This window comes from Lonchura striata, chromosome Z (assembly GCF_046129695.1).
Source record: "Lonchura striata isolate bLonStr1 chromosome Z, bLonStr1.mat, whole genome shotgun sequence".
Taxonomy (NCBI): Eukaryota; Metazoa; Chordata; class Aves; order Passeriformes; family Estrildidae; genus Lonchura; species Lonchura striata.
The window spans coordinates 17876853-17889919 of NC_134642.1; the positions used below are offsets into that span (position 1 = coordinate 17876853).

Sequence of the window (13067 nt, forward strand, 5' to 3'; positions counted from 1 at the left end):
GGAAACCTAATAAGGATGTAACTATGGACGGGTATGTTTAAGAGAATCAAACCGAAAGCAAAAGCCGAATACACAGCAAGCAACAACTTCAGCACTTGTATTTCTATGAGTTTTTTTTGGTGGTATTTTTGACTTGCCACTTTTCACAGGTGGGCACATGTAATATGTGCAATTGCCATCCCAGAAGTCAGATTTGGTAATGTCACAGAGCGTACTCCGATAGACACTAGCAGAATACCCTTGCAAAGATTAAAATTGGTGAGTAGTATATTAATACATGCTCCATATATGCATTGCTCTTAAGGTGTTCCAGTATTTGAATGTATTAAAAATCTGAATTGTGATGATTATTGCCAGGTAAAGAGCAGTAAGTTATGTTTAAGGTAAGAAATAAGTAACAAGGGTTTTATAGAAATGGACCTTTTGAAACATATTGACAGTTCATTAACAGTAATGAACAGTGGTAACTGTCTTTGGTACTCCATTAAATGTAGTTCAAACCTGTTCTTCCCCAAGAGAAGAGTAACAAACGTGACCAGTACCAACTGTGAAAGTTTTGTTTTTGGAGTTGTATTGGTGATGAAACCCAAAAAGGCAGGGAATAAAACACAGTACATATTTGTGAGGTCTTTTTATTATTGATTTTTACTGTGACTATTTATGAAGGTTAAAGGATGCATGATCTGTTTGTTACATGATATCTCTGCCATGAGGGTATTGAAAATTATGCATACACTAAATCACACATTAAACAGTATCATTCAGGAACACTGATGTACTCTAGAAAAATATAAGTGTAAAATTTGTTTTTTTGCTATGTTATACTATAATTACTTAATCTGTCAGTGTGTGCATGTCTGTGATGTTGTCAGATTGAAAGAAAGTGATTAGTGGCCCGTTCAAAGCCTTAGAGGTAGTGTAAGTTTTCTGGATCACTCCACACTGTTTGCAAAGTGGTTCTTGGTCCACCTTACTTTGTACTCACTTATTTTGAACCATTAATATTTTCACTCTATACTTTAATTTCCTTTTATTCCATTAATTATTTTTTGCTTTTTGTAGCTGTATATTTAAATATGGAAATGCAGCTTGGAGTGCTTTAAAAATGCCTGTCCTTCAAGTGGCAGTCTTTTTAGAATTTTTGTTCCAAATAAAAAAAAAAAATTGGTTTTCACATGTCCTTTTAAAAATAACTTAAAAGACATATGAAAAGAGTGTATATCTATAACATAAAAATATGGTGACTTGAAAATCGTTAATTCAAGGGTTGAAAACACAGAAATCATGGCAACATTGTTGGAAACAATCTCCAAGATCATGAAGTCCAACCTTTGACTGAATAACACAAAGACCACTGGGCACAGCTCATCTCAGTCTACCATATCTGAATATTTCCAGGGATGTTGACATCATCCAGCTTTCATGGGGAGGCTGTTCCAAGCTTAACCACCCTTTTAGTAAATACATTTCTCTTGCTATTGAACCTAACCTCCTCTGGGACAGTTTAAGGACATAATGTTTCGTCCTTCTGCTTTTTACTTGGCTACTACATGCTCATTTCGCAGTTGTAGAGAGTGATATGGTTCCTCCTGAGCCTTCTTTTCCCAGCTCTCTCAGCCACTCCTCACAGGACTTGTACTCCAGTCACTTCCCTAGATTTTCTGCACTTCTCTGGATATGCTTGAGCATCTCAATATCCTTCTTGGATCACAGGTTTCAAAGCGCAGCCTCACCAATGCCAAGTACAGGGGGACAATCCCTGCCCTGCTCCTGCTGGCCACCATGCAGGCCAGGATGCCATCGGCCTTCTTGGACACCTGGTCAGGTTATGGGCAGGACCAGCACTGGCCTTGTTGAACCTCACACCACTGGCTTTGACCCATTGATCCAGCCTGTGCAGATCCCTCTGCAGAGCCTTCCTGCCCCCCAGCAGATCAGCACTCCCACCCAGCTTGGTGTCATCTCCAAACTGACTGAGGGTGCACTTGATCCTCTTGGCCAGGTCATAAAGATATTAAACAGAATTGGCCCTGATTCTTGGGGAACAGCACTCGTGACTGGCCACCAACTGGATTTAAATTCATTCATTCTTTCATTCATTTATTCATCAGATGTTGAAATATATTCTGTGGACTGGCCATGACTTCAACACTGTAAAACTAACAGGAGCCTTTTGGAAAAGGCTTGAATTAGTTCAGAGCCAGTGTTTCTGAAATTATGTGACTTACAAACCTAGGTTTTTTCTGCTGAATATGACAAAATTGTGCTAATCAGTTATGAACAGTTGAGGAATTTTTAGATTTTCTTCTATTTCTCCTTCAGTGGATAGAATATTGCTTTTAGTCCTTAGTGCTTTTTCAGTTCTTTATGCCTCCAGTATAAAATGACTTTGAACCACTTGTATTGTATACAGCTGTATATAAGTTTATAGTGTCTTGTAAATATATAAAAGTTTGTAAGTAGAGTACTTGCTTTCCTTAAGACTGTTTTTTAAAGAAAAAGAATTTGTATATTTGTGTGGAATGAATGTTGTGAAGAAGGAACTTAGCTGAATACAGTAGAAGTGTGAGGCAGAGTAGAATACTTTATAACAGTCATAAACGTAGTAGTGCTGCAGGTAGACCACCTTTCTATGAGAGAAGGAAGCACCAGAATCCTGGTTTGCTCATTATACCTTATTATTCCAAGATTTAATTTCTGGCATTAAATTTATGATGAAATAGTTAGATTTGTATTAATTTAAGGGATGTAGGCAGTTCAACCATTTTGAAAGGCTCTTATTAATGATGTAATGCAAATAGACCAATAAAATGTTGCTTCTTGGGTAAAGGAACAGAAAAAAAAAAAATCTGCCCTAAAATACCAGCAGGCTTTCTGCTTTTAAATTTTGATTTTGTTACAAGTCAATTACTGTATCTGATGATTTTACTCTGCTCTGTTTCAGAGTAAATACTGTAGCTAAACTATGTTTCCTGAATGACATGATACGATGTGATGTTATTCTGTGCTTTAAAAATAAAAACAAATATGTGTGCGTATGCCTATACATATACGTATACGTATACACATACACATACACGTACACGTACACGTACACGTACATACACATACACATACACATACACATACACATACACATATACATATACATATACGTAGTAGAATTACATGGATACTTTTATTTTCTCAAATCCACTGTATATCAGCTATACATATTGTATATCTGATTGTAACATATTTCTCGTTTCCTGAAACATGGAGTTCTTAGTTCTCTAAAGAGTTTGCTGCCAATAGCCTTCTGCGTATATTCTAGCCTTGTGTATATTTGTCACATTATTCTAAATTCAAACATGATCTTTAAGTTAGTCTTCGCTTCCTGACTTTTGATGCTACAGAATAACAAGCTCTCATACCCACTGGCACTGTATATTTTTCCTCAGGGGAATCCCAGGGATTATATGCAAATTTATTCTTTCTGTAGGAATTCCCACCTCATCTTTCCTCCAGTCAACCCTACTGCATCCTTACCTTTCATTCCTTTCCATTACTATTTTCAGTCCAACTACCTGCAAGTAGACGGTTGATACCATCTGTCTAGCTGTTAATTTCTGTAAAAGCATAGTGAGTTTTTCACTCCTGGAAATATGTGAGCAATTGATGCAGGTCAGTTTTTCCCTTTGTAATTGTAGGGACTGTCAGTGCTGCTCTTCAGCAGTCAATTCCAGCTTCACAGCTATCCTATTTGATAGATTAAGGACACCTTTCTTCATCTGTCTTCATCATTCCAGCCAGAGCATTACCAGAGCAAAAGCAAGTGTTGTACATAATTCCTTTATATTGAACTTTCATAAGCAGTAATTTAATAATTTAAAATAACTTAAAAATAATTTAAAGTCTATTTTTATAATCCATTTTGTGATAAATCATGAGGTATGTAATAAATAAATGTGGGCCTTCCTACTGTGCCACTTCTCCTCTACAAAATTTAGGATGTGTTCTGTTGATTTTTTTTAAATGAGCAAAACATAGTGGGAAAAAAATTATAAAGGAATAGATTAAGTACTAGCATGCAGCCATACCAAAATTAGATATTGCACTGTAGGAGCAAATGGTTCTAGTTGTTAGAAATGTTTTCTATTCCTGTCTTTCCTGTTCTTCCTCTCTGAAGTAGTAAGAAGCCCAAATAAGCAGAATATCTACTATTTTCAGAGATCTGTAGAGGAGAACCTGATATTTTCTTTAATATAGCATCTACAAAGGAGCGGAAGTAATAAGTCAATGTTTAAATTTTTTACAAATTAAAAAACATCTGAAACATCTGTGTAAGCATGAACATATTGGTGCTTTTCTTATTGCTTAGCTAGTAGATCTAGTGATTGCAGTTAAATAGTTTCAATTCATTAGAGATTTTGGGTTGAAATTAGTATGTTTCCTGTCAGTCTTGCCACTATTAAATATTCAAGATATACTAATTTCTTCCAGAGTAAAACTCAGTATTTGTATCATTCTAGTAGTAGTTTATAGCTTTAAAATTGTTTTATTCAACTCTTTCAGGTTTGTAAATTAGTGGGTTGTTATAGCATGCCAATGTTTTCATATTTCTCTAGTTTTTTCAGTAGGTTATGTGTCATGTACTATCACTGCTGAAAATTTACATGAAAGTGACATTTTCATTAAACATTAAATATTTTGAAATTTTTTCCTGAATGCATGTAGACAAAATAAATATAATATTTGGCTGCTTCTTTTTTCATAGGGGAAGAAAAGAATGTGATACGCTCAGGTGAAATCACTTCTGTTTTAGGGGTATAAAATGCATTATATTGTTGGACTTCAGTTGACTTTTCATGTGAAAGCAAAAGACCTCCTAGGCAACCTCAGTGTTGCATACCACAAAGATGCTATAACATGTTGTTTCTCCATGTCATGTCTGTGATTATACATATTCTCTTTTTTTTTGCCCCCAAATACATTTGAATGGAGAAATGAGATTATCTTGGTCTCCTTTTTTCAGAGAGTCAGGCTTTCTTTCTTCATTTTATGATATTCACATCCATCAGACACTCTGAGTTCAAATAGCCACATGGAAAGACAATTTGTAATTACCGAGCTAGGAAATAAATAAGTTGAATATGGACGTTTAAGTACGGGTTCTAAAATTAAATGCATGAAGGGATATACCTTAGCATATCACACAATATAAAACAATATTTTGCATAAACTACAGTATGCTAGCTGTTTTGTGGACAAATAGTTCAGTCTGGTTTTCTCTTCCAGTGGTCTCCAAGTTTAACAGCACACATGAGCTAGTGTGCAAACAGGAAATACAAATGTTAACTTAAGTACTTCCAATCACAGTGAAAATATTAGGAGCAGATAAGAGAGGCAAAGTTGCTGAGAAGTGATGGAATGCAGGGCACCACTTGAAATTTGTGTAAATGTAAAGGCAGAGTTTTAGCTAGTGACAAGTTGGAGGAAGTATGCAATTTGTAGAATTCATGCTGTGAATGAATATGGTGTCAGCTTCCATTCCAATGCTGTTAAACAGCATCAAACAGTTTACCCAAAGCAGGCAAAGCTTAGGCTTCCAGCTGAGTTTAGTTTCATTTAATTTTTTTTTTTTTGCCTTGTTCCCTTTGTTAGTAGTCTCCAAGAGGAGCTTGATGTGTGCTTTGCTTTTAAAATTCCATTTTTCCTTGACTATTTATATGTATGGGGCTTTAGGTCATAGGAAACAAACTGGATTTCTTTGTGTGTGAAAGTTAATGATAAAACTCAGTTTTACTTTGGGAAGGGAAAATGTTTTTCCCAAGTACCTAGATAGTCTCTGTTATCAAAAGAGTGTTAATTACTCAGCTCTAATAATAAATATAAATTATAGCTGCATAAAAAAATCTCTGTAGATGAAAAATTCAGACTGACCTCTCAAATACCAAATCAGCCTTTGAAAGAAAGTGCTCTCTTGTCTGTTTTTCTATTTTAATAAAACATGGGACTTAAAACTAGAATTAATAAAAGCTCTTGTGGTAGTATATGGTCAAGGAATCCAAGCCAACAGGAATATTGAGCCTAGTGTCATTCAGCCTTGCCAGGCATGTGACTTATAATGAATGTAGACCTTGTAAATGAGAGTATTTAAACGTTTCATCAATTACAACAGAAATACTTAAATAGAATCATTAGACCAATGTATTTTGAGATGTCAGCTCTAAAATCATGATTTCAATAGAATATATATCAACTTCATAGTGAAGTACCCTATTGCCTTTTGGTATTTTTTATGTTCTAAAATGCTTAGGTATTGGATTGACTTTGTCTTTATAGGTAGTCGGTGCAATGCTGTACTGAAACATGCACATGCAATGCCTTTGTTTCTCTATCTTTAGAGTTTTCTATTATTTTTATATTTGAAATACTATTTTTCCAACAAAATAGAGGTAGAAAATGAGTTTTGGAATAGCTGAAGTTGCCCTGAAGCTTTTGATGACCTCAGATTTATATTTGACAACTGAACCGAGTATAACCACAAGTGTACTCTGACTGAAGAACATTATTTTGAAAAGAAATCTAGTGTGATGATGACTGATCTACAAGCCTTTCAGAATCTGGCTGAAGCCGTAAAGGTTTTTTAGAAGACTGTACACTTTGAAATTTGCACCTGAAGGCAAATAATAGTGAGCTTGAAAGCCGAAGATTATAGTATTGAAAGGTACATCAATTCTAAAAATATAGAGGTTTCTCAGTGGTATGGCACTGAAGAATGGATTCAAAGCAAAAATTTGTATGAGCTTTTAAAAGAATGGGCACATATTCTCCTGCATGTCATACTGTTTTACTGATTAAAAAGGATTAAAGACATTTGAGGACAGTGCTCATTTAATCTGTTCTAATTGGTACTGAAATTAATTTTTTAAACTACAGTGAGCTAGTAGAGCTATTGCAGCTGTGTTTGTGGAAAATAGACAAGCACTTGCAATGATGTATACCAGTGTTGCTATGCATTTCTGGTAATACAAAGAAGTATTGATTACTTCTCAGTGTTTCTAAAAATATTGCTGGAAGGGCCATTGAGTAGAATCGTTATGCCATAGATGCAATCATGTATTAACTAAATCATTGCACACATTCACAGGCAATGGGACCAAAATAGACAGAAATCTTGAGTCAGATTTTAAGATATTTCCAAATTGTTTTGTAACAGTTTATGAAATAGCTTTTAGTAACATGCTTGACTTTAAAAAGTGTTAAATTAAAAATAATACAATAGTTGCTTACTGCAATATATAATTTATTAAAAATGTAGTGACTCATTGCTATCATGCACAAAATAGAATTTACTATCTATGATTTAGTCACAGTGTTCATAGGATTTTTAATAACAATATTAAAATAATACAGTTTGCTGGCTGTATAGTACTTACTGTCAGAATAATGTGCAGATCCTATTGCAAACTGTCAAGTTTATATCTTGCAGTGGTACAGTACTATCAAGTCCTACGAAAGATACGGCAAATGTTAGAAATGCATTACTATAAATAATGTCTGAAGACATGAACAGAAAGAGATGTAAACATGTCTACTGTTATAAGTGTAGTAACTGTCAAGGATTAAATGTGTCCAGCGGATGCAGAAATTACAAATCTGGAGAAAGAAAACTGGCACCAGGTTTGCATCTGTAAGAAAGGAATTTACAGACACCAGAATCCAGGAAAATTTATCTCTGACTATTACATGCACAAGTTATATGCATGGTTTTTGTTTGTATAGCAATTGAATACATATCTTGGTTTTAAATGTAAATTAAAACTGAAAAATTCTTCCGTAATTTTGTATCACATCTCTGTTCAGGCTAGGGACTATCCCAAATATCAATACAGGCTCATGGATGACATGAGCTTGACAGCAGCCCTACAGAGAGTGACTTGGGAGTAAGTACAGGGGATAAAGCTGGACACAAGCTGTCAATGTGCACTTAAAACCCAAAAATCCAACAAGCCAAGTGCATCCTAGGCTGAAGGAAATGCAGCATGGCCAGCAGGTTAAGAGAGGGGCCTTTGTCCCTGTACTCTGCTTTTGTGAGAGTACTCTCAGCTGTAATTCAGTGGAATTCAGTGGAATTCCCAACTGCGATTCATCCAGTTCTAGGGTTTCCCAGCACAAGAAATAATAACGAACCTGTTAAAATGGCTCCAAGACAAAAATTATCAGAGGGCTGGAGCACCTGTGCTATGAAGACAGGCTGAGAAGGCTGAAGCTTTTCAGCCTGGAGAAGAGAAAGCTCTGGTGAAAACTTACTGAAGCCTTTTAATACTTAAAGGAACTTCTAAGAAAGACAGGGAAAGATTTTTTTATCAGGACCTGAAGTGACAGGACTACCAGCAAGTGTTTTATACTGAAAAAAGGTATATGTAGTTGGGATACAAGGAACACCTTTTTTCTTACACTAAAAGTTATACCACTTTATATAATGGTATAATGCTGGAGCAGGCTGCCAACAGAACTTGTGGGTTCCTCATCATTGGAAGTGTTCATGATCAGGTTGTATGGGGCTTTGAGCAACCTGGTCAAGTGGCAATGGAGCTGCAACTAGAGGATCTTTAAAGATTCCCTCCAGCCCAAACTGTTTAAACATTCTGGAAGACATGAAACAGGATTTCCAAGTAATAAAATAGTAATGAGGTGATCACTGTTGGATTTTTTAAAATTGTATATGGTCAGTAGCACAGCAAAATGTATTCAAAACTGCTTTAGACATACATATAATAAAAAAGTAAATTTTTAAAAGATTGAATAATACAACTTTATGGGGTCATAAACCCAACTGGCAATAATTGTCGTGGTGCGCCAGTTAAAATCACCTTACCCTGGATATAAAGGTGATGCAAGATTATGGAAAAATATTTTCTGTTATAAATATACATTTTAAAAAGAGTGTAATATTCCCTTTCCTCCAGTCAGTGGGCACTTTCCCTGGTTGCCATGACTTTTCAGATATAATGGAGAGTGGCTTAGCAACTACATCAGCCAATTTCATTTAGACACTGGGATGTATCTCACTGACTCCTATGCAGTTGTTCAGGTCCCCCCAGTGGTCTTGAACCTGACCTGCTGGTTCACGGGGAGTGACTTCAATTTTCCAGTTCCTGTCTTGAGTTTCAGGGATTTCAGAGATGTGGGAAGAGTGATTATTAATGAACACTGAGGCAAACAAAATTATTGAGTACCTCACATTTTCTTTAATCTTCCATTTTCTGACCAACGTGCCTAGAGAAGCCATTTTTACTATTTTTTGTATCCCTTGCCAAATTCAGCTCCAGCTATACCTTAGCTTTCCTAATCCTGTCCCTCCACAACCAGGCAGCATTTCTCTTTTCTTCCCAGGATACCTGTCCCTGATTCCATATCCAGTGCTTTTCTTTCTTTTTGTCCAAGAGGTCTTTACTGAGCCATGCTGGTCTCCTGCCTTCCCTAACTGAATGCTCACTGGTGGAAACGGAGAGATCTTGGCCTCTAAAAAAAATGTCCTTAAAGATCTGACTGTTTTATTCTGCTCCTTTTTCCCTGAGTGCAGTTTTCCAGAGGGTCCCATCCACTAATTCCTAAAATAACTAAAAGTTCAGGCTTCTAAAATTCAGAGTAGTGACTTTAATCTTTCTTTGGCCCATAATTGCTGAGATCATGAATTCCACCAGGGCATGACCACTTCAGCCCAGGCTGCCACTGATCCTGTCCTCTCCAGTTAGTTAATCTGTGCTGGTAAGCCACAGGTGCAGTAGCAGGTGCACTTCTCTGTCATCTGGCGTAAGAAATTTTCCTTGATGCTGTCCAGGAGTCTCCTGGACTTCTTACATCTTGCCGAGCTGCTTTTCCAGCAGATGTCAGGGACTGTCCTGATAAGTCCCAGCAGCTGGATCAGAATCTGCCAGAGTGATGCTTCCTGCAGGTGAAGTAAGGAGGTTTGGCAGCAGGGTATCCTCAGCTGGGTGATGGGTAATAAACACCAACCGTGAGATTCTGTTCATTGGCTTGGCTTCTGATTTTTAACCACAAGTTCATCACTGTTTTTCAAATATGGGTTTGTGCAATCAAGTCCATGGAGAGGGCAAATTGCCTGCCCCCCCTCCTTTCCTTGCCTATCCCTTCTGAACAGTTTGTAGCTGTCAGCTGGAATGCTCCAGTCATGTGATTTGTCCTACCAAGTTTCAGCGTTTGTGATTAGATCATAGCTTTCCATTTGCACAGTCACTTCTAGCTTCTGCTTGTTACTTATGCTGCATACTGTTTCACACATTTGATGTATTTTAAGGATAGAATGATGAGTAATTGATAAATTAATTACTTGGACATAACTGGAAATAGTTTAAAACTCAGTTCAGTGAGAATATTTAGCTTTCAGCAGTTAAATTTGGATTTTTAGTACTTTAAACTAATTTTTCCTGTTGTTTCCCTCACTTAAAATTCTCTGCCACAACGCATTTGCATGGTGATTCTTGGAACATTGCTGTGAGATCTGTTACCCAAAGGGAAAAAGGTCCATTTCATGGTATTAGCTTGAAAACTTTTCTTGATGAATAAATACTGGTTTTCCTTTAGGAAGCTGACTGCTATTTGAAGTAGTATTTGTAAGGAGCTGCTGAAGAAAGTAGTAAGTTGATTTGCACAGCAAATTCTGGGGATTTTAAGTAACTCAAGTTAATGTTCATTTAAAAAGAAAAAAGTGATAGCTGAGCTGCTGCCTGGGGTGACTTTTTTTCCATTAGCTGAAGTATCTCTCTGTGAGCTTTCTATATATGCAATTTCCAAGAGAAAGGATAAGTTATCAGTTTTAGATAAAGTTTTATTGGTGGAAAAATGGCACAGTCTTTGAGAGACTAGTGATTTGTCCCGCTTTTTTTTACTGTGCAGCTTTTTAAACATTTAATTTATTTCATGCTACTGTTTTGTTTGGGAACCCTCTGTTACCAGGAGAAAGTGTGGTCTCTTAGACAGCTGCCACAGCTTGCACTAGAGTTGAATCTCTTAAATGCCCCAAATGACAGACAACACCATTTAGTTTCTGGAGAAGTGGCTTATTTTCCCTGTATACGTAGTGATGCAAGATCATTTGCTAGGCACATCCAATATATTTAGCTGTGTGGTCTTCAGAAATGGCTGTGTGTTGTTTTCATTACCAGCAAGCATTACATCTGTCTTGTCAGCTCTGAACTTAAGCAGCTTACTTATTCCTTGCACCTTATCACAGCAGGGCACTTGGCAAGCTGAGAGACTATACTGTCCAAGTCTGACAAATATAAATCTTAAAGCAATGTCAACATCATAAGGATGGAACTGCAGCCTACATCATCTTCCAGTTTGTCCAGTAGCCTATATTTTACAGAGTGACACTATGACAGAAAATTCTCTTGGTGGAGAGTCAGTGTTACTGGCTGCTTTTTCAGCAGAGAAAGAAGGGACTATGTCAGAAGGTTTAATAACAAAATCATACATAGATTGTCATGGAGCTCATAAAATGAGTGATGAATATGCTAATTTCATAGTTTAGAAAATTTAATTTTATGAAACTTGGCAGATACAAGGGCATATGAACACAAGTGGAGCTGCAGAAAATGTCCTGTATTTGAAAGACTGTATATTCCTCTGCTTTTTTACATCAGAGTAGGAAACATGTTCTTGGGCAAGTTTATTGACTTGACTATAAATAAAGAAGCCATTGCAAATACAGAGTTCTTTTTAAAGACCTTCTTATGCTGAGGAAGACATAATATATAGGAGAACTTTAGTCTTTAGCCTGGTGTCTCATGTTTGTCATCCCCTTAATAGGAGGGTAGCCATCTATGTTATCTGTCTTATTCTCCATAGAAGTGATGGCTGGAGAAAGAGAACAGAACATGCAGCAGAAAAATTCATGTTACCTGATCCTGTGTGATATTTGGCTAGCCATCTGGTCTATAGCTTTTTGGTTTTCTTCTACAGTATAAAAATTAAATTCCTTGATGATGAAGGAATTGCAGTCTTGCAGTACGGCAGCACTTACATGATTTTGGAGAAATTCCAGATCACTGACTAAGAAGGTTTGACTTATATCACAGATGTCCTTTTGGTTGTAAGCCTTTTGGTTTTTGACCATCATAGAAGAGTATTTCTGTCCTTGTGAGAGGTGTTTGCTTTTTATAACTGATACCTGCTGGCTGGGTAATTTTGCTGCTGTAACAGAGTTTGCAGTGCAGACTCAGCATATTCAGAACTGCTTATAATGCCTGGGCACTTTGCAGTTCATTAGTTTCAAGATACCCCATCTATGTGAAAAATAGTGTGGTCACTATGAAAGTTGCCTTTGCTAAAACTGTCATGTCTCTTTTTCCCTTAGGAGTTTTCTGTTTGCAGTAATCCCATCTAGTTCTTTAACTAGTCATGGTAAAAATTACCTTGTTATAGCAAGTAGAAATCAGATAGCCTTTCAATAGAAATTGAAAATTTGCAGCTCTCTCCTGGATATTGATTTTTTAGGTAAGTGGAAAATTTAGGCTATGAAGGTTTGCTGAATGTGTCTGCCATTCCTTCTAGAATCACAGAATGATGTAGGTTAAAAAAGACCTCTGAGATAATCAATTCCAACCCTTGACCAAACACCACCTTGTCAACCAGACCATGGCACTGAGTACCTCATCCTTTCCTTAAACACTCCAGGGATTGTAACGCCACCACTTCCCTGGGTTGTACATTCCAGTGTGTAACAACCATTACCATGACAGCATTTATCTTGTTCTACCTCAGCCTCCCGTGGAGCAGTTGAGGATGTGTTATCTTGTGCTGTTGCTAGTTACATGGGAGAAAACGCTGACCCTCACTTGACTATGACCTTCTTTCAGGGAGTTCTAGAGAGAGATAAGATCTCCCCTGAGCCTTCCTTTCTCTAATCTTAGCTCTCTCAGCCACATAAGATTTATTCTTCAGATGCTTCATCAGCTTTGTTCTGGATTTACTCTAGTTTCTCAATGTCTTTAATGAAGACATCTTTCTTAATACAGTTTCATTTTTTGAGTGCAGTCTGTTTGGGTGATTTCCTT

The 13067-nt window shown here is 36.7% G+C and overlaps 1 protein-coding gene across 4 annotated transcripts in view; it reads left to right on the forward strand.

Moving 5' to 3' along the window:
• Positions 1–13067, forward strand: part of KDM4C (lysine demethylase 4C) — a 245840-nt gene that overhangs the window by 171056 nt on the left and 61717 nt on the right. For 2 of the 4 annotated variants that reach the window (XM_021531680.2, XM_077790001.1), the window contains exon 17: positions 150–258. The exons of the other annotated variants lie outside the window; for them this stretch is intronic. In XM_021531680.2, coding sequence (XP_021387355.2) covers positions 150–258 — 109 coding nt within the window. The remainder of the gene's footprint in view (positions 1–149; positions 259–13067) is intronic. 4 annotated transcript variants of the gene reach the window in all.